The 23,061-nt window shown below is 34.0% G+C and overlaps 1 protein-coding gene across 1 annotated transcript in view; it reads left to right on the forward strand.

Moving 5' to 3' along the window:
* The window catches only part of LOC115232663 (heat shock 70 kDa protein 12A), a 286,065-nt gene that overhangs the window by 197,781 nt on the left and 65,223 nt on the right, over window positions 1–23,061 (forward strand). The window contains exon 5 of the mRNA XM_029802682.2: window positions 803–925. Within this exon, the coding sequence (XP_029658542.1) occupies window positions 803–925 (123 nt within the window). The remainder of the gene's footprint in view (window positions 1–802; window positions 926–23,061) is intronic.

Consider the following 23,061-nt stretch of genomic DNA (forward strand, 5'->3'; position numbering starts at 1 on the left):
CATAGTACAAGTATTTGAACTGATAACAAGTTTGTATATAATAATAATTATGACTAGCTCTAGAAGAGAGAGGACTGAAAACAATTTTAGAGTATGTATGTATGTTATATATGTAGAGTATTCACGAAAAAACAACAACAAAAGACGAAGAGAGGTGGTGTAGAAAACAAACATATGTATTAGTATAACGTTCGGGAATTGAAAAAGTCTTTAACGTTTCGAGCCTACGCTCTTCCACAGAAAGGAACACAGAAAGAAACAAGGAGAGAAAAAAATGTGTGTAGTGGCTACCGATCTATCATGTATGTATGTATGTATGTATGTATGTATGTATGTATGTATGTATGTATGTATGTATGTATCTATCTATCTATCTATCTATCTATCTATCTATCTATCCATCTACCTACCTACCCACCTACCTACCTACCTACTACCTACCTACCTACCTACCTACCTACCAATCTATCTATCTATCTATCTATCTATCTATCTATCTATCTATCTATCTATCTATCTATCTATCTATCTATCTATCTATCTATCTATCTTACACATTAAATTCTCTCTTATTTTTACAAGTAGATTATATGGTATGTATGTATGTATGTATGTATGTATGTATGTATGTATGTATGTATGTATGTATGTATGTATGTATGTATGTATGTATGTATGTATGTATGTATGTATGTGCTTCTGTATGCGCATATATATATATATGAGCAAATAATTTATATGCCTGAATTTATATTTGGTCCTTTTCTGTGTGATATGTAAAATAAATTTTGTCATTTTTCAGGTATGAGGTACATGGTGGTGGATTGCGGCGGAGGCACAGTTGACATTACTGTTCATGAGCTAGAAAGCAGTGGTTTGTTGCGAGAACTGTATAAAGCCACAGGGGGTGCGTTTGGAGGCACTGGTAAGTACTTGCATGCTTACTTCACAATCAAGCTCCTAAAACAAATTAAAAGTTTTTCAGATTTAGAGACGAGGCTAGTAAATTCGAGGAGAGGAGTTTAGTCGATGCCATCAGCTCTTCTACTTCACTGGTGCCTTAGATTTGAACTGTCTTAAAACAAAATAATTCTTTCTAATTTTGGCAGAAGGCCAGCAATTTTGAAGGGAGGGAGCAAGTCGATTCTATCGTCTCCCAATACTTGACCGACTCTGAAAGGATGAAAGGTAAAGTTAAATCCAGTGGGACTTGAGCGCCGAGCGTAAAGAAGGACGAAATGTCGTAAAGCACTTTGTTCGGCACGGTAACAATTCTACCAGTTTACCGCCATATCCTTAAGGATAAAATAATTCTTTCTATTATAGGCATAATGCCTGAAACTTTAAACCTTGGGGAAAGGTGCTAGTCGATTACATCGACATCAGTGCTCAACTGGTACTTATTTTATCGACTTCGAGAGGATGATAGGCAAAGTCGGCCACGGTGGCGTTTGAACCAAGAACGTAAAACTGCAAGAAATACAGTAAAGCATTTTTTCCGGCGTGCTAACAATTCTGCCATTTCACCTTATCCTTAAACATAATAATAAATCATATTAAGTATATTTAACACCTTTTAATGATAATAATAATGATAATGAAAAGTACAGTAGATTGAATTAACTCTTGTATGCGACTAGTACTTAGTATTTACCGATACTGGTAAGATTTGAGTTCAGAACCTAAAAGAAAAAGACTAAGAGGTTCCCAAAAGATTCGTTCAGCGGCGCTTTGCAATTTCTGTCAGTTTGGCTTCTTGAATGATTATATACGGTTATAACGCACATTATGATATCTGCACGTATGTAGATGTACATAAATCTATCTATCTATATATACTTGTATGTACAAATTTATTCCACGCACACACACACGCACATACACATGTAGTTTGAATATGTGTTTGCATGTACGTCTGGGTCAAAAGCACAGTGGGTATTGGAAAATTTCATTTATAGCAGCCTTTATTCTCAGTCTTGCACTGTAAATCATTCGTGTTTCAATAGTTAGCGGAATAAAATATTTTCAGTGATGTTCCAGCATATCTTCTAGTCTATTTTCCTTAATTAAACATAATATCTGCATTCACATTGGAATCGCTACGAATGTCATTATATAAGTTATAACGATAACTGGATAGTCGGCAGGCGAAGCTTGACAAAATTCAATACAAATTGTATACCGAATATAATAAGACTCTCTAGAAAAGCTATGTATAAACGAACTTTTCTTTTCTCTTTGCGTTATGTCTTCCTGAAAGCAAGCTGTGGATATGCCGTGTTTGCTGTAATAATGTTCTACATCATATTGATACGCAACTAAAATAATCACCATTGCTTTCCCGCTGTGTAAGCTGACTTCTCTGAGATAATTGATAGTTTTACTAACGATGTCATCAAGTAAACGTTTTGATCAATTAGTTTTATTCTGTAATGGAATGCAAAGACAGATATTGAATGTTTACGAACTTAACAGATGCTGTTGTTCTTGTTGATGTAGGCTTTATTGTTTTTAACGACGATAATACTGAAGCTGAATATAAAGATCATCATGTTGATCATAATCATCTTCCCATCACCCTTTTCATCATCTCCTCCTCCTCATTCTCACCACCACCTTACTTTTTACCTTTTCTTCTTCTTCTTCTTCTTCTTCTTCTTCTTCTTCTTCTTCTTCTTCTTCTTCTTCTTCTTCTTCTTCCGCAATTACACCATACTCACTCACATGCATGCGCGCACGCACTTGCACACCAGACATATATATCTACAAATAGATTCTCAGCGGCTTCGATGTCACTGCCAATATTTATATACCTTACTCTTGTTTATATATCACTATTCATGAAAACGAACATTACTCTCTCTCACCCTCTTCCCCTTTCTCTCTCTTCCTTTCTTCCTCTATCCCTCTTTGTGTGTGTGTGTTTATACATATATACATATATATCTACATACACGCATGCACATGATAGTCCATACTTCCACCGACGTTTGAGAGACGAGCGACTTAATTTACAATATTTGCTTAGTGAAATAATTTTGCAATATTACTGTTTGAGGTTTAATAAGCGCATATTTAATATTTAATCAGGCCGAAAAATTATGATACCATTCCTTAAGCACCGGTTTTTTTTTTTGCCTGGAATGTGAATTGGACCGTGAACTTTTATTAAAGGTTCAACAGCGATCGACCATTTCGGCCTTCGAAACTGGTGAAAGTAAATGGTGAAAATTACTTAAGATTGAAACAAGATTATGCAAGACTTAACGCGTTATATAATTGAACAGTATTATCGGGTTCTGTTATATAAAGGAGAATGCCAATACAGCGTGGTTTATGAATAAATACGTAAAGCTCCATGGCTTAATTCATTTTGGGGATCTATTTTCAGAGACAAAATTAATGCTTGTTAAATTTATGGAAATGATACCATACACACATTTATTCACAACCTACGCTATAATGGTACTCTATCTATCTATCTATCTATCTATCTATCTATCTATCTATCTATCTATCTATCTATCTATCTATCTATCTGTCTGTCTGTCTGTCTGTCTGTCTGTCTGTCTGTCTGTCTGTCTGTCTGTCTGTCTGTCTGTCTGTCTGTCTATCTATCTATCTATCTATCTTGCTATCTTTCTATCTATCTATCTATCTATCTATCTATCTATCTATCTATCTATATCTATCTATCTATCTATCTATATCTGTTTGTCTCTGTCTGTCTGTGCATGCATGCGTGTATGTGTGCATCTATCAATCAACCTGTATGTATGTATGTATGTATGTATGTATGTATGTATGTATGTATGTATGTATGTATGTATGAATGTATGTATGTATGTATGTATGTATGTATGTGTGTATGTATGTATCTATGTACCTGTCTCTTTGCCTGTATCTACCTGTCTGTATGTATCTATTTGTACCTATCTACCTGCCTGTCTGTATGCATCTGTCTGTCTGTCTGTCTGTCTGCCTATCTGTATATATGTATGTATCTATCTGTCGGTCTACCTATGTACGTTTGTATGTATGTACGTACATTATTTAATGACACTTTTGATTCAGCTCCATGCAACTTAAAGTTTCATGGGCCAGTAAAAATGGCCCTAGTTCTCAGTCGTGTTGGCATATATGTATCAGTGTGTATATACGTGTATGTTTGTATATCTGTACGCTAAACAGAATTTAAGTGAAAAGCGAGACATTTAAGCGATAGCTCTCTATGCAGATAATCAGTGCGGTTGAAAAGTCATTTGCAGCTCATTAACAAGTAATGGTCGAAATACTGCATCGACTTCCATCATACCTACCTACCTACCTATCTAGCTATCTATCTACCTACACACACACATACACACACACACATGCGCGCACACACATATGGATCTCTGTATGTGTACGTGTATGTAAAATACATAATATAACATCTTGTGTATTTGCGTATATATATATATATATATATATATATATATATATTATATATATATATATATATATATGTATATATATATGTGTGTGTGTGTGTATCTATCTATCTATCTATCTATCTATCTATCTATCTATATACACACACACACACACATATATATACATACATTAATATATATATGTATATATATATATGCATCTGTATACATATGTGTGTATGAATGTAAATCTATCTATCTATACATACATTCGGACATACATACATACATACATACATACATACATACATACATACATACATACATACATACATACATACATACATACTTACATACATACATACTCGCACACAACATTAACAAGTGTTGTGTATGCATACAAACAACCAATTAGATCTCAATAAACTTCACTGCAATAAACTGTTAAATATAAATATATGGATACATGGATGTGCACAGTGTCGTATCGATTGTGATCTAAGATATAACAATGCTGCACAGAGCAAAACATATGAGAACGAATAATTGAAAAACAACCTCAACGATATCTCAATACGTTCATTCCGTTTCAATAATTCTTACATCACTGCATTATTATGAAGCACGCGAGGATTATATCTTCACTGAACAGTGTCAATGTAGAAATATGAAGAATGCATCCCAATTCCGCTCTTATATTGAATGAATAAAAGACAAAACATAACAATGAGAGAATTTAGAAAAATACGTAGAAATAAAGAACGAGAAAATAAGAAAGTTAGCGAGTCGATGTGAAATATTTGACAGGAAGGAAACTTGTCCAACATATATCAGGTTACTTATTTCATTATCAGTTTGAAGAAGAGAGAAGAGTATACGAGGGGACAAAAAAAAAAAAAAAGAAAGATTTTTAAAGTCTGCGAAAGTAATATGGTATTGTTTAAGAAACAAAATCAATATTAAATTTCATTTCTTAATTTTTCTTTTATTGGGAAAAACAGTTGGTTTGGATATTGTCGCTATTGAAAAGAACAATGATATAAACATGTATATAAATGCGAGTGTGCAAGTACACGAGATACGATAACTACATTCACATACATGTAGACTTAACAGAACTTTCTCTATTTGTATGTATATATGTACATATATGGGGGGTATGCATATATAATACATACTAGATAGAGTTAAACACACACACACACTCACAAACTGGATAGAGTTATACTTACATACGTTCTGTATATTTATATTTTGTTTTTTGCTAAACACTGACTGAAAAGGTAATTTAAGAAGATTGCATAATATTTCAAGTTTACCGAAACGTGCGTATGTTTTCTAATGCATAAAATACCTTACATAATTCCTGTATTTTACCGACGCACATATAAACATGTGTATATACAGCCACATATATGCGACACACACACACACACACACACACACACAAATTAAATGATGAACTGAATACTGTACATAATAAATTCTTAATTTATTAAGAAGATAAGAATTCTGATAGAAATTTTAGTCGCTCTTGAATTAACTAAATTATGAGTATTTTCCACCTATTAATTTACATGCTTTGAGAAAGGACAGTTTAGTCTTTGTAGGCCAAGAGAGCATTAAGGACATAAGTTTCGGTCTATATGACCTCATCTTCATATGACATTTTAAGCAAATAGTCGATAAGTTAATAGATTTTTACATATAAAGAATTACGTATACTTTTGGTCAAGAATAGTTTACCTAATTAAAAGACGCAACAAGGCAAATAAAACAAATCAGCTGGCTATATCATGAATCTGAATACTTAAATTAAAGGGGGAAATATACTTATTGACATGTATAATAAATTCTTAGTTTATTGAAATATATCCCTGAGTTGGAATCAGAAGAAAACATTAATGTTTTAGATACAAACGCAAACAATGTTTTAGATGCACACAGACGCACATGTATGTATGTATGTATGTATGTATGTATGTATGTATGTATGTATGTATGTATGTATGTATGTATGTTTATATATATATATGTGTGTGTGTAAATATATACATATGTTCATATGATTATGCCTCTATGTGTGTATGTGTGTACATAAATATGTTTCACACACACAAACACACACGCACACACACACACATATATGTAACTATGCATATTTATACGCACACGTATATATAAGCACATGTTTACTTCTATGTGCGTGCTGTCTATAGCGTTTCATATGAACACATTCAATTTAAGTATATACATAGGCACACTTATACACAAATATAGACACATATATTTACATACATATCAATATTACGTATGCATGTATACACACGCAATATTCGTATTTATATACATCTATATTTATATCGCTTTCTTTATTGCTATCATTGAAGAACAAACACATACATCCCTTTGTATGTATGTTTGTTTGCATTATGTATGCGGGTGTATATATGATACGGTGGAGCTGTGTGCGTGTGTGAATATGTTATTTTCGAATAGTATTAAATCCAGAATATACAAACAATTTAGTATGGAAAACTTTTATAAGAGACCTTTGATAAGATGATATATTAAATTAAAATGTACGTCATTGTTACTAAAAAGATAGAAGCCACTTATTTCACGTGCTTTTATAGAGAGTGAATTTCATCCAACATCATAGTTAAAACATCCAGCTGTTGAGTTGTATCTTATCTAGATATTAATGGCGTTATTAATATGAAGGATAACAGAATGGTGAATATATAAGATGATCCATCTTACGTTTTTTGGTTCAATAGGAAAATTTTTACTTTTGTAAGAGATAATATATGTTATTTATTTAAATTCCGCACTACTAGAAACAGTTAACATATAGTATCAGGCATATGTAGAGCCAAAACTAAATGACGTCAAAACTAGATTTCCGAAACGTGAAACACTTGATAGATGGATTCAAGTAGTTTTATCACCTGTACCAATGAATCTGCTACGATTTATTCACAAATGTGAAATCAATGATTGCTTTCGAGGCAAAGAGACAGTCTTTACGCAGCAATCACCCAAGCAGCTAAAAATATCAGGCAATCTCCCTCAAAGTAGATAAAGTAGACCCGTAGCCGTCTCAAAGGACAATAAACAATGAAATTTCTGGTATACACATACACGCACGCACATACACACACACACATACACATACACACACACACACATACATAAGAGGTGGGGTATAATTATGGATAAATCCCTTTAATCACAGATCTCTCAATTAGATCTGAATTTTGGCTAAGCAACGACATTATTGTTTCGGTTATATATTATTTTAAGAGGAAGTATAATTAAATGCATCGATATCAGTAAATTGCTATATTGTATTATTATATAGCATTTGGAAGCATGTAGTCAACTTGCTAGAATTCTTTCTTCTTTTCGTGACTCATGCTAAACGTACTTCTACATATGTGTTCTTTGTCACGCTTTTCTTTTGTAAACGAGAATGTATTTCCTGTTTTAAGAAATCGTTACATAATGTTATTGAAACGACCTAGGTGCATGTTAAAAAGGTGGGCAGCAGCTGAATTTGATATCAGAATGAATGTTGGCGTTGAAAGCTTGACAATATTTTATTCGAAATTCTGAAGTTTCAAAAACTTTCAAAATACGAAACTTGTTTTAGTAAGAGTAGTAGAATTGAAAAATTTCTGAATGCGTTAGGGGAACTTTAATTGTTTTTAAAGGAGTGTTCTAGATGAGCATAAAATAAAAGTGAAAGTAACGAAAGTGACGAGCAACTGTTTTATGTAGTTGGCAGTTCGAAGTGAAAGTCTGATTTGTTATGTTGAAAAGCGAAGGCAAACCAATACACGAGTGAAACTAGACTAGAGACGGATATATATAAAATTACCTATCTCTCTCTATATAAACGGCAGTTTGTCTGTGTGTGTTTCTGTGTGTCTGTTTAGTTGTACCCTCACTCTGACCACAGCTTTCAACCGATTCTGATGAAACTTGACACACACATAGCCCAATGTCATAATTCAAAACTAACGCAGCGAAAATTTTGAAAAGTTCCCCCAGTTCTGAAAAAAATCGATAAATTCGACATGGGGTCGAGAATCAGAAACACAAACCACAGACTGTCTAGGGGACGCAACTCGGCGTCATTTTTGACGGCACGAGTTCAGCTACTGTTTAAATAATGAATAACAAACCACAACTTGACACATCTGTAAAGTATTTGATAACGAATGATGTGTGTGTGTGTGTGTGTTTGTGTGTGTTGACCAGAAAATACAGCGTCCTTGCTACCATATTTCGTAACGAGTGACGTGTTGAGCGAAAATATAACGTCTTTGCTTACTTTGTAACGAATGACATTTTTAACGCAAATAACGTTTCTTGACTTTCATATTTTTAAGAAAATCTTTATATATAAAAGACAAGTTGTGTGTCTGTCTCCTACGATTTAGATTCCTAACTACTCCCACATTTTGCGGTGCAGTTTAACCAAATCAGGGTATCTTATAGTCGTGATTCATATCGATCCCTTCTGGCTATTAGCGCGCGTCTACGATGAGTCTACGATTTAAAAAAAATTTACCATCATTTTTTCCATTTTAATGCATTTTATTCGCTATTATATAAGGGAAGTAACTCTCTAAAAATACTTATATAGTTATTTCCCTTACAAACCCGAGCAACACCGGGCGATACTGCTAGTACGGTATATATAGAAACTTTATTTGGAAAAGCAGATATCTTGTTTCGACTTGGGTTCTATGATACAAAAATAAAATCATTTCGAAAATTGGGATTCTTACCGTCCCAAATAATTTGGACAAAGAATTGTCAACTGTGCTGTAAAGCATTTAGTGCATCGCTCTATACATTTTCTGTTCTGCAATATTTTCTAGTTGCATCCCAAAATGAGAGATGAGAGGCAAACATTTATCTTTGAACTCACATCATGTATGTTAGGATAAAAAACTGAAAGGTGTGTCTATGTTTCAGCAATTTCAATAAGCTGATACTAAAATGCATAGAATTGTGTCAGTGACTTGGTCGTAATGGTGCAAAGGAAATAGAATAATTTTTCTGTGTTTTAAATGCCTAAAATGCAATCTTTCTCCATGTAATTGCCTCAGTTTCGATAGATGATATCATATGAAGGCATTTGCCAAATAAGGACAGCTCCAAAACTGTAAAGAGAAGTCAACGGAAAGCTTCTTGCACCCAAACAGAATCAATTCCTTATATTTCGGGTAAAATACCCAGCCACAGAAGTAAACAGTTGGAGGAATATGGATTAAAGTAGCTTCCGTATTTTAGCCTCGGTTGCTATAGTGAGATTATCAGCAGCGGCAGCAGGCAATGCTATTATTATAGCTGCTATTTATACTGATTCTGTCACTACCGCCACAGACTGTCATTGCCACCACCACCACCACCACCACCACCACCACCACCACCACCACCACCACCACCACTACTACTACTACTACTACTACTACTGCTACTACTGATGTTGATGATGGTCATGATGATGATTATAACGGCAAGAGGAACAATGATAAAAAGAAGAGGGAATTAAATTAAGAACAAAAACAATACAATCAATAGAAGCAATACCGTCTTCAGCATGAATAGCCATAGCAAAAGGATCAACAAATAGAATAACAGAAATAACATCATGTACGATAACGACAAAGACAAAAGTAAAAAGAAAGACATAAGAAACACAAATACGGTAATAGTAGTCAGAGGAGCAGAAATGGGGATTACTACAAAAGTATATTACTCTGTTAACTGGAGCACAGTGGTAGAGAAGTGATTGTAGGGATGCCGCCAATTGAATGCTCGTTTCTTGGTCCCTTGTAACGGAGCCAGTTCTGAGAAAGAGAGAAGAAACAACCGTAATATCTGACCGGTACTTATTTTGTCTAGTCCAAAGTGGTGAAAGATAAAGAAGACCTTGGTGGATTTGAACACCGAGCACAAAGAGTTGGAACAAACACGGCAAGGTATATCTATCCGACACTATAACGACTCCGACAGCTCGCCATTTTTATGTTATTACTATTTATAATGAATCAAAAGAAGATACTAACGAAGTCATAAATGTGTATGTGTGCGCGAGTATACCTATATGTGTGGCTATGTCTATCTGAGTGTGTAGGTGGGAATATATATGTGTTGGAAGGCCATTTCAAGAAAGATCTATATCGTTGTTCGCTAAAAGGCTATTTCATTGATCGAATACTAACGTTTAAAGAAGAGAAATATTTCGATGCTGTGTACGTGTTTCGTCACAGCTGGATAAATTACTTCACATCCAATTCTACCATTTTATCACAGTAGGTGTTACATCCGGTTTGTTTATTGTTTGGTCTTCTAACTAAACGGTTTGTGCTCAATCCGCTAACGAGTTTCAAACCGATGGATCGAATCGATTTATTCAGTTTCCTACGGAGCTAAATACATGAAATTATAAGTAGTAATAAAAAAAATGATAGATAAAGAAAGTGAAATAGAAATCAAATCAAATAAAATAAACCAAATGAAAACAAGAATAGGTAGGAAAACAAACATGAACAAGAACAACAATATTTATAACAACGGAAAGTCAGTAACAAGAAAGAAAGGAAGTAAGATCAGTAATTGAGAGAATAAAAAGACGGTAAATATAATATTGATTTCTCCCATTGGCAAAAGACCAAGACTTTCTGAGGGGAATTTATTGTCGATTTGACTCCAGCGCACGTCCGGTACTCATTTTCTTGATTCAGAGGAGTTCGAAGAGCAAAGTCGGTCCCAATAGGATTTGGATTCAAACGCCGGAGTGCGAAAATAAATGATATCTAAAAGCTATTGAGTTTGGCTGCTTGTTATTTTTGAAAATCTATCGTCTTTAAAATGTATCTGATATTGATTTATCACGTTAGTACAAGAACGAAGATTTGTTTGAAAATGAGTTTGTTTGATCGATTAAATCGATTTAGCACATAACTAGTACTTATTTTATCAATACTGTTAAAATTTGAACTCCGAACGAAAACGTATACAAATAAATAGTACAAGGCATTTAGTGAAACGCCTGAGAGGTTTGTCACTACTTATCCTTAATATAGAAATAGTAAATGTTAGTAGAATTGCAACAAAACTGTGGTGAGATCTATTAAATATCCGTTTAAGCCATGCTGGAGTTGATTTAGAATTTCATGCTTTGGAGACCAATTAAACAAGTATCAGGCATGTTCAGGCATGATTCCAAATTTTGGTACAAAGCCAGCAAGTTCGAGAGAAGGGGTAAGTCGATTACATCAACCCCATTGTTTAACTGGTACTTATTTTTCATCGACACCGAAAGGATAAAAGACATAGTCGACCTCGGCGGAATTTGAACTCAGAACGTAGAGAGGACGAAATGATGCTAAGCAATTCGCACGGCGTGCTAACGATTTGAATGAACATAATATTAAGATCTAAGACGAAATACTGAGCTCAAATTGAAATTCAATAATCCCTCTCTTGAGGGATTAGAGTTGATGAAAAATATACATATTCAAGTTTCACTTTCGGACATCAGTTTAAGTAAGAATTTCATGTTTAGATTATCTTTGTTCACCTTGTAATTTGAATTTTGAACATTTGAAATAAAAATTCAAATAAAAATCGTAAACAAAAAGCTCTTTAAAAGTCGACACTCTGCAGTCTCGACAACGATAATTTCTTTTGCATCTGTGAAATGTGATTGTATACGTATCAATAAATAAATTATTGAATTAGTTAAAGATAAAAAGTTTACCATGCCAAAAATATCGTAGTGACCTAACCCTCTTAAATAGAGAAAACCAAATTCTCGGTATGAATATACTGGAATATCAAAATATATAAACTGTTTGTTGGGTGTAAAATAACATTTAATGTATATATGAAAATATCAGAAACGCTTCAACAACTCACGTCCCTTTTTCACATGTCTTCGCTACATAGTATGCCAATACCATTGTAATAATTGTTAGTAAAATGCCTTTCAACTCAAAGGAAGTTTATTAGTACACACACACACACACACACACACACATCAGTTAAATGTTAAGTAACCAAAATATGTAGGTTACTATTTCTATTGTAATATGCTCCTAGGATCTAGTGTAATCATTCTGAATGCAGTAAAAGACCTTCTTTGGATTTCCAAGCGTTTCTGGTACAAAATTATCATATGCATTGTATAAACGATCTCTCTGACAATAAATCATATATTGAAATTTACGCTAGCTTTATATTAAGAATCATAAAACAAAAACAAAAGCACAACATACTTTACGCTGATTCACCAACTCAAAACTTTATCCAGTGGTTGATGGTAGATGTAATTTTACTTAAAGTTCGATGATTTCTCTATTCAAACAATTTACACTCAAGATGCATTACAAATGATTCACTTAGTCTTTTATCAAAGATTAAAGAAATGTTAGTATTTCCTTTTTTTGATAATCTGTATTGTTTAAATATTTTGTTAACTCCACTTTGCCTATGAATTATGTAAGGATATTTAAGGATAGAAAATTGTCGCATTACCGGTCAGTATTTCCCGAAAATCCTACGAAGAAAAGTCGACTGACGAAAATGTACACATTGTCGTACGTTATTACGTACATAGTTGGTTTTCTGTGGCACATGCAATACTGAAACACATAAGTAATGCCGAAAGCGCATACTATTTCACTATATTAGTTTGATTCGCCGCATTTTTAGCAAAAATATATAAACGAAAATAGGATTTTCAATTTTCAATTTTTAAGCATCTCATCTTTCATGTTTCGAAGAGATATGCCAGTTTTGCTGTTAATTTATATAATTTATAGCCATGGATTTATCCCGAGGAAGTTGGCATACGATTCTTTCTTTCTCGAATTACTTCTGCATTCATAAATGATTTATTTCATGGTTAATTTTCATGCATTTTCCCGAGGTTATTTTCCTGCTATGTGCTATACATTATTGCTACCATTTTTGTAGTATCATTGCTTTGCAACTAGTTACCATTCGGATCATTTCCTTTCATGCTCTTCCCAATTTTCGCACTATTTGTTTTCATTGCGATTCATACTACTTTACCCAAATAGCAAAATCTGCCATATTGTCCTTTACCATAAGTTACCAAAGTTAGTAAGATATCCAAAAGATATTCAAGAGTATCTTTATAGAGTTGTGCGATCTAATAGAAAGGACAGCCATCTTTTCCTCAAATCATATCTTACGGTATTACAAATATGAAGGACACATTAGATAAGACGAGATGGTCATTGCCAGAATGCTTATGATCAAAGACCTGCTCGATTAAGATTGATGTGGTATTCAACTGCAAATACATCGACAAATATTAAATGTTAAGTCTCCTATTGCTTCCACGGGAAGAGTTTGAATTTACTGAGATACTTACGTCTTGTTTCCTTAGGTATTTTAATTAGAAAATAGAAATAATAGCCAACTGGCTTATTACGCCTGCACAAATCTAAAAACGCATTCACTTGAAAAATGTAGTGATGATGATGATGATGATAATAGTCCTTTCTATTATCGGCACGAGGGGCTTGAAATTGCGTCGAAAGGAGAGGGGCTATCTGATTACATCGACCTCAGTGTTCAATTCGTACTTATTTTATCGACTCCGAAAGAATGAAAGGCGAAGTCAGCCTCGGTTGAATTTGAACTCAGAGGATAAAGACGGAGTGAATGTTGCTATGCATTTTGTCCGGCATGTTAACGATTCTGTCAGGTAGCCGCCTTCATGATAATAATGAGGATAATAACGACTGTTTGTACAAATCTGAAATTTGAACTTGGAAGCTAAAGAGCCGGAAGAAATACCATAAAGCATTTCCCCCGAGCGCTTTAACAATTCTACCAATCTAGCGAATACTAATAATTGTGTCATATTTTAGCTGAAGGCCAGCAATTTTCGAAGGAGGCACTAATGAACTAAACTGAGCCAATAACTGACTGGTACTTTAGGTAGGATTTGAACCCAGATCGTAAAGAACCGGAATAAATCTTCGAAGGCATTTTCCGACGCTATAACTATTCTGCTCGCTCGCTGACTTTATAATGGCTTGAGATTTTGACACAAGGCCAGTGATTTTGAGAAGAGCGGGTATAGTCGGTACCATCAACCATGTTAATTTATCGACCCCGAAAGGATGAAAGGTAAAGTCGACGATGGCGGAATTTTTCATACAGAACGTGCTAATTATCTCGCCAGCTCGCCGCCTTAATAATAATGATTATTTTAAATTTTGACACAAGGCCACCAATTTTAAGGGTAAGGGTTTGCAGATTACATCAACCTCAGTACTTGATATGTATTTATTTTATCGACAATGGGAAAATGAAAGACTGAACTGAAATATTTATAACTCGGAAGATTTCAAGCTAAATAATAATTTAATATTTAATAATGGTTTTGACATAGTACATCATTAAATAGAATATTTCCAATATGTCAACTCGAGAATTAAATTGGGATAGGAAAAAATAATATTAAAGACAATATTATAGTATAGTTTTACAAAATTACGCACTAGAATAAAAGAAAACCGAGAGAAATAGCATCCAAAGCGAACAACAGTCTTGATATGAACAATAAACAAAAAATAAAAATCTTTGTATCCCAATTATTTTACTGCATGTCTCTAATTAAATTGATTAATTTGTTAAATAAAATTTGTGACAGCTACATCTGTTTTAAGCAATCTAGAAATCATATTCTGTATAACGAGTTTCACAAAATTATATATATAAAAATAAATAGACGTGTTTGTATAAGGTTAGCGAAGTTTGTGTGCTTGAGTTTATGATTTTAGCAATGTATATTTGTATTTATGATTTTAATATGTTTCTATATTTACGTAAGAATTTATTCAATCAGGGTACATATGTATAATTGTGCATAAGAATACATACAGTAATGTATAGATGTTTCTACGCTTGCAAATATTTTTTACGATGCGGATTTCGGCGATGTCTGTTCTAACATTGAAATATCACTCGATGTTTCCAAACATACAACTTCAATAAACCAAAAAAAATGGAATATTTCACTGGACGAGAAGGTTAAAAAGCTGTGTAACTTTAACATTTGGACGAGAATATTTGAAATAATGAGAAATGCAATCGATATTTTTCGTACCAACATCGAGTCTTATATAAAAATATCGCGAGCAAACGTGACAGCTTGAATTTTTCCAATAATTTATTGTTCATAAAATAGAGAGAGCAAGATCTAACATTTAAATCATAGGAACACGTATTCGCAAAAACATGTAATCCTGAGAGTCAAAGAACGGCAATTGGATAATTAAACTTGCACCATGTCGTGTTGTTGCTCGATCTCGGGTTAGCTCTTATTGAACAGAACAGTTGTGTTCAAGGCAGCCTGGTCAGGTTCTGCATTAATCAATGAATGTGTCTCACGATGGGGTGTGATTTGAGAGAGATTTATCTGCTTTTCTAGCCAGTTCAACGACAGCATTGAACACCTATCAACACCTTCGTTAGTTGAAAGTCGTGTTGGTGTTGATTGTGTGCTCATTATCAAGTTGTATATTTGATAATGTTATTCTAGATGAATCACAGTAAACTGGGCTCAAACATTTTTGGTTCTAATGTAATTTATTAAAAATTTCGGAAACGCATTTTTGTCCAGTATGTCAGGCATCTGTCTGAGCATCACACAGTTCACACCACACATATAAAATTAATGATAATGAAGGTTATCGAGTTGGTGGTGCTAGTGGATATATTTTACTGAACATGTTCAGAAGTCAGTCAAGTTTGCTCTGGTAATATTTAACTCAAGAACTTGTTCAAAATATTTAGAATGACCCATGACTTCAGCATCTTAATATCGTTGGTGATGTTTCTAGGCAACCCTTATCCGATCGCTTTTCTTCTTTTCAAGAAGTGATGCTTCAGTTTAGCAGTGGGATATGCAATTTTCATTTTTAAGTGTTTCTTATTATCGTGTCGCAATCAGGAAGGCTTCGCTCAAGTGTATTGGGTGGAAAGAACATGATTAGTTTAGTTAAATTATTTCAATAGCCAGTGATTGGACTATTGTCCTGACTACATACAATGCTTGTTTTAGTTTTAGGGATATTAGTTAAAGAAACATACAATAGTCACAAAAATGTCTCTATTAATCAGCTTGATGTTAGGTGAGAGACAAACGAAGTTCAATAGAGAAGACTTTATTTCTCATTCTCCCTCTCTCCACCCCAATCACTTATTTTCTCAATGTGGTTTTAATAATAATTACTATAGTAATTGTAGCGTTAAGCAGTGATGTGAAATAAGCAGACTTTTTGTTAACTCATATTTGCGACAAATTTTATCTTCTACTTCTAAATTGCAAGAGAAAAAATTTCACCCTAGAGACAAAAAAAAAAAAATCTCATTTTCGTTCTCAACCGTTGCTCAGGTTTGGAAATCATTTGCCTTGAAACGATAAAGTCAAGTCTTCTTAATGTAGATTTGTTAGTACAGAGACTAGCAAATCACCAACCACCCACAAATGTATTCTAATTGTTGTTACTTGTGAAGGAGCATGGCTCAGTGGTTAGAGCGTCGAACTCACAATCCCGTTATAGTGAGTTCGATTCCCGGACCAGGCTGCGTTGTGTTCTTTAGCAAGACACTTTTTTTTCAGTTCGCTTAGCTACAGAAATGAGTTGTGATGTGATTTGTGCCAAGCTGTCTTGGCCTTTGCTTTTTTCTTGGATAACATAAGTAATGTTGGGAGGGAAGTTTGGTAGGCTTGGGCGACTGCTGGTCTCCCCAAAATGACTTCGCTCAGACTTGTACCTCGGAGGGGAACTTTCCAGGTGAAATCCTATGGTCATTCATGACCGAAGGGGATCTTTACCCTTTTACCATATTGATGCAGATAGTGTTTATTTTTGCCTTTTCAATCAATTTCCGCGCCACCTCATTTCTTTTAAGTTTGTACTAAAAACAGCGTCGCTTTATTAAAAATGGTATCACGATACGATTGGGCTGTAAAGAATTAAGAGTATTGGGCCATAGTTCCAACCTAATCCATTTCAGCATCGATTCGTTTATCCATGTCATTCTGCCGTTTACTATATTCTTATTGTTAGTGTTGTTTTTAGACTGATTTTCTTTTTAATGTTGTGGACGTTGGACTGGTGTGAATAAGTTTCGCTTATATGGCAGATATAACTGATAATTGCTACATCAGTCTATTTCATTCTACTCTAACTGAAACAGAATATAAAGTCGCTGTTTGCGTTATAGACTTCACTTCATTTATTAACTGACCAATTGATATTGAGGAAATATTTGGTTTTGAATTGCTCTTTATGTCATATTCTGGTAATGTTCATTAAAACAGAATAAACAAAAAGATAAAAATCATATCGTACTTGATACAATTCATACTAATTAGTTAAAGGAGGCGGCACACTTTCGGAATATTGATGGCTTATTGATAAGTTTGTCATGGTAAGCTGCTTTTCATCAATACAAGTGTCTCTACGAACGTATTCCAAGCAAATGTTGACCAGCGCTGAGGTTTTCATTCTGTTCATAGATCAGGTAATTAAATTTCTTTTATCTATTGAAACTTTATAAACTGAATGACGGTGTTGTCAGACATCTACCTATTAGATTTTTCACTTATCATTAGCCTACTGAAGACAATATGTTTATTATTATTATTATTATTATTATTATTATTATTATTATTATTATTATTATTATTATTATTCAGTAGTTTTATTTATATAGCGTGCTTTCACTTCACTACCGAGCGCAGCTCTGTGTGCCTTGGGTATGTGCTGTGATTTGTTGTGATGCTCTGATGGTTAATGTATGGAAAGTGTTCTGCGTAGGATGTGTGCAGTGCCTAGTAGTGCAATTTTCTGTATGTTATATGTGTTTGTAAGTCCTGGTGTTTTTGTTATGTATTTGTCTGAATATTTTTTTATCATGCCTAATGCACCTACTATGATAGGAATTGTTTCTGTTTTCAGATTCCACATTCTAGTTACCTCTATTTCCAGGTCTTTGTATTTTGAGAGTTTCTCCATTTCTTTTAGAGACACGTTGTCATCTGCCGGTATTGATACATCAATTAGAAAGCATTTTTTTTCTTCATGTTCTCTGACAACTATATCTGGTCTGTTGGCCTTAATTTCTCTATCTGTGTGTATCGGCATATCCCAGAGTATGGTTGCTTTCTCGTTAAACAGAGTTAAGATAAATGGGATTATTATTATTATTATTATTATTATTATTATTATTATTATTATTATTATTATTATTATTATCATCATCATCATCATCATCATTATCATTATTACTATTATTATTATTATTATTATTATTATTATTATTATTGCCTAGTGGTTAGGGTGTTGCACTCACGACCGCGAAATCGTGGCTTCAGTTCCTAGTCAGGGTTGTGCGTTGTGTTCTTCAACAAGAACACTTCATCTCACGCTGCTCAGCGTTCACTTCGACACCTGTCGTGTGGTACGCTGTGCAACATCGATTTGATGGAGGGAGTGAGCTACTGTGCAGTACGTATACAGTACATACGTTCGATCGCTATCAGTGTAAGTCGTTAGGCAAAAGCTGAACACTCATACGTCTTCGACGAGAGAGTCCATCAGTATCGCCGTTATCATCATCATCGCCGCCGCCACCACCACGATATTTAACACCTGAGTATCAATGTGAAAGTCCTCGCTGTTAGTACTCCCAGTGCTCCTATTGGGATGTCAGTTACTGTCTTCACTGCCCACATTCGTATAATTTCGTCTTTTTGTAGCTTGTACTTTTCAATCTTTTCCAGCTCTTTCTTACTCGTGCATTTCCAGGTATCAAATGATTTTACTGCACTGCCGAGCGCATGTCTGTATGCCTTGGGTATATGCTGTGGTTTGTTTTAGTCTTGGTATTTTCACTGTATTTTCACCATTTTAATTCCTAAATCCACTGAGACATTAAACCCACAAAGCTACAAACCCATAAGATGTCTACCTACAACTTACAAAGCCTTAACTGAAATAATGTAACGGAGAATAGGCAGATTTCTAGAAGAAAACAATCTGTTCCCCAAAGCGCAGAAAGTAAGGGTGTATGTTAGCAAAATTAGTTGAATAAAAAAATGCAGAAGATTTCAGAAAAATGAAAGATAATGCGGTATAAATATATAAGTACAGAATTTAGTTTTTATGAGATTAGGTAATAAAATAAAGCAACGATATGGTTGGTTAAACTACCATCTAGATTCTTGAAAAATATGTCTCCTCCTTAACAACAAATGATGAAAACAAAGGCACTAAAAAATTAAGTCCTAGTGAAATGACATCAGACTTGTTATCTTATGCAAGAGTAACAAAGAAACGGTTGTCATACATAAAAAAATATTAAATATTAAAACATATTAAAACACTGATGATTATGTCTAACAAATATTAATTCTTCCGTCTGTAACTTGGGCAAAAGATGACTGGAACAGAAGTTGTGATTTGAATTACTAGGTACTAAAATACTGTAGTAGAGAATAAAAGGATGAAACTGTTGGAAGTTCCGAACCAGATGCAACATATTCAAATGGGAGGATCCTCAGTTAACATCTCTAAAACACCGTCAGCACATAAAGCAAGAATACAATCCTTCATCACCACACTGTTCTTACTCATGCTAAAATTCTTAGTCTTTACAAATATTTGAACTGACAATCGCTGATGAACTCACATTTCTGACTCACATTTATAATAGTATACAGTCTGTGTTTCAGTTTTACTTATTGAACAGTTGCTGACCCTATATAAAACAGAGTTAAGATAAATGGGATACTATTTAGATCTTTTGGGAGGTGGTGTTGCTGGACGCACAAACAACTGAAACCGAATTCTATGAAAATTTTACTGATTTTTGGATTGGCAATAACTCATTTATTAATATGCTGCAACCATCCAACGCAGACGTTTCCTTTCTGTTTCTTACGCCGTTAATAGATTACCAGAATTTTCTGAAGTAGCAAGTTATATGTCTCCACTCCCCAACCCATCAGATACATTCATTTTCATCCTAGTCCTCTCTACTCCATTTCCATAAATGCAAAATATTTGAAATTTCTTCAATTCATGTATTTCTTCGAATGAATAACAACGACAATTCACCACTCATGGAAGGTCTCCAAAGGTTATGAGCACTATTCTTCTACAGTCCAATAAATATCTAAACATAAATACACACACAAACACACACACACGTACACACTTCTAATTTCATATACTACACTCTTGTGGATCGTGAAGTTTGAAATTGCAGATTGGATACTGTCTCCCTACTGAAATGAACGTTTTCTGTATTAAGTTCAATCGAAACTAATTCATGGGAGTCACTGAGGCTGATGGAAATAAAGTCGTGATCTTGCGATCAATAGATATAGATATTTATCTGTTTGGATGTATATAGTGTTTATATGTTCACGTGTGTATCAACGTTAATACACATGGATATGTGTTGCTATACATTTACACATTTAGTAGCGAAATATATCAACTAATATTATTAGTAATTCTCTGTATTGCATTTGATAAAAGAATGAATGTTAGACAATTTCTATTTTATAATTTTACTATGGAGATTTCGTTTGTAAAATTTTAAATTTCGGTTTTTGTTATAAGCATTATTGTCTTAATAAAGGAGGAAGCAGGAACTTCATACTAAAAAGCACTATAGTTGCCGGAGTTCCCTATTCATCAGTAGTTCGTGTGGTATGTTTCTTAAAAAGTACATTTTCATGTAAATGTATGAGTTTAATACATTCATATGTACGAAATACACCCTCAAAGCGCGTTTACCAAGATGTCTATCTATCTATCTATCTATCTATCTATCTATCTATCTATCTATCTATCTATCTATCTATCTATCTATCTATCTATCTATCTATCTATCTATCTATCTATCTATCTAGCTATCTGTCTGTCTGTCTGTGTATGTATGTATGTATGTATGTATATATGTATGTATCTATCTGTCTGTCTGTCTGTCTGTCTGTCTATCTATCTATCTATCTGTCTGTCTGTCTGTCTGTCTGTCTATCTATCTATCTATCTATCTATCCATTTTCTCTTCTTTTTTTTCTATAGTAATATAATTAATATTTTGTACATTCTTACTGCATATACACGTTTAATCAGATTCGAACCTGCCTATTATTTTTGTTCTGTAGAGAACATGGGACTATTCGCAGTGACAGGCCAGGCTAAAAATTTGTTTATTAAACCACATGTATGTTAACTTATTGAAAATTCATTTCATATTTCCATACCCACATGTATATATCATGTACTTGTGAATAATACCTACAAGTTCTTCATCGGCTGCATCACAATTATTCTCATCGAAGTGATTTTTGAAGAAAAATATAAATAACTTGGAGATACAACACAAGTTTATATAGAGAAAGAATAAACAGGAAACGTTAATCTTTGATGCACCATACAGAGGGAGTTCGTGTAATCTTACCTCTAGTAAGTTTTTGGCTATACCAACATTTTCCTCCGAGAGTTGTATCTCTCCTTATGCGATCTGAAAAGGCAATTTCAGGGTTGAATATAAGACTGCACAGAACAGACAAATGTGCAAGAAGACAGGTACCTTTAAAACAGACCGAATGAAACAGACTTACGAGACAAGATTTTTTCAAAGTGCTTAACATGGAATCAGCTTCTTCAGAACATATGTACTTGACTATAGGACAAAGTAATAAGTAATACACTCCATGGTACATCATAATTAGACTTAGTGAAGTATATGCATACAAACAGATATACGCATTCACTCGCACACATACATGTATATTAAATAACATATATAAATGTATACAAAGCAAACCATATATATATATATATATATGTGTATGTATGTATACATATATATATATATATATATATATATATAATATATTATATATATATATATATATAATATATATATATCATGGCACTCCGTCAGTTACGACGACGAGGGTTCTAGTTGATCCGATCAACGGAACAGCCCGCTCGTGAAATTAACGTGCAAGTGGCTGAACACTCTACATACTCGTGTACCCTTAACGTAGTTCTCAGGGAGATTCAGTGTGACACAGAGTGTGAAAAGGTTGGCCCTTTGAAATACAGCTATAACAGAAACAGGAAGAAAGAGTAAGAGAAAGTTGTAGAGAAAGAGTACAGCAGGGTTCGCCATCAGCCCCTGCCGGAGCCTCGTGGACTTTAGGTGTTTTCGCTCAATAAACACTCACAACGTCCGACCTGGGAATCGAATCTGCAGTCTCACAACCGCGAGTCCGCTTCCCAACCACTGGACCATTGCGCCTCCTCACACACACACACACACACGCATACGTACACTACATGAAGAATCGAATGTATTAAATATAAATGTACATATCGTTATTTCTATCATCATTAATAGGTGTAGATATGCTAAATTAATCAGAGCTTCAAAAAAACCTCAGCAAATATTTTTTGCTATTTAATTATGTGAACAGAAGTTTTGACGGCGTCTGTCGCTGAGAAGGCTTCATCACGCCGAAACATGTCCCTGACAGTCTGTTCTGCTT

This window comes from Octopus sinensis, linkage group LG2, assembly GCF_006345805.1.
Source record: "Octopus sinensis linkage group LG2, ASM634580v1, whole genome shotgun sequence".
In the NCBI taxonomy this organism is placed as follows: domain Eukaryota; kingdom Metazoa; phylum Mollusca; class Cephalopoda; order Octopoda; family Octopodidae; genus Octopus; species Octopus sinensis.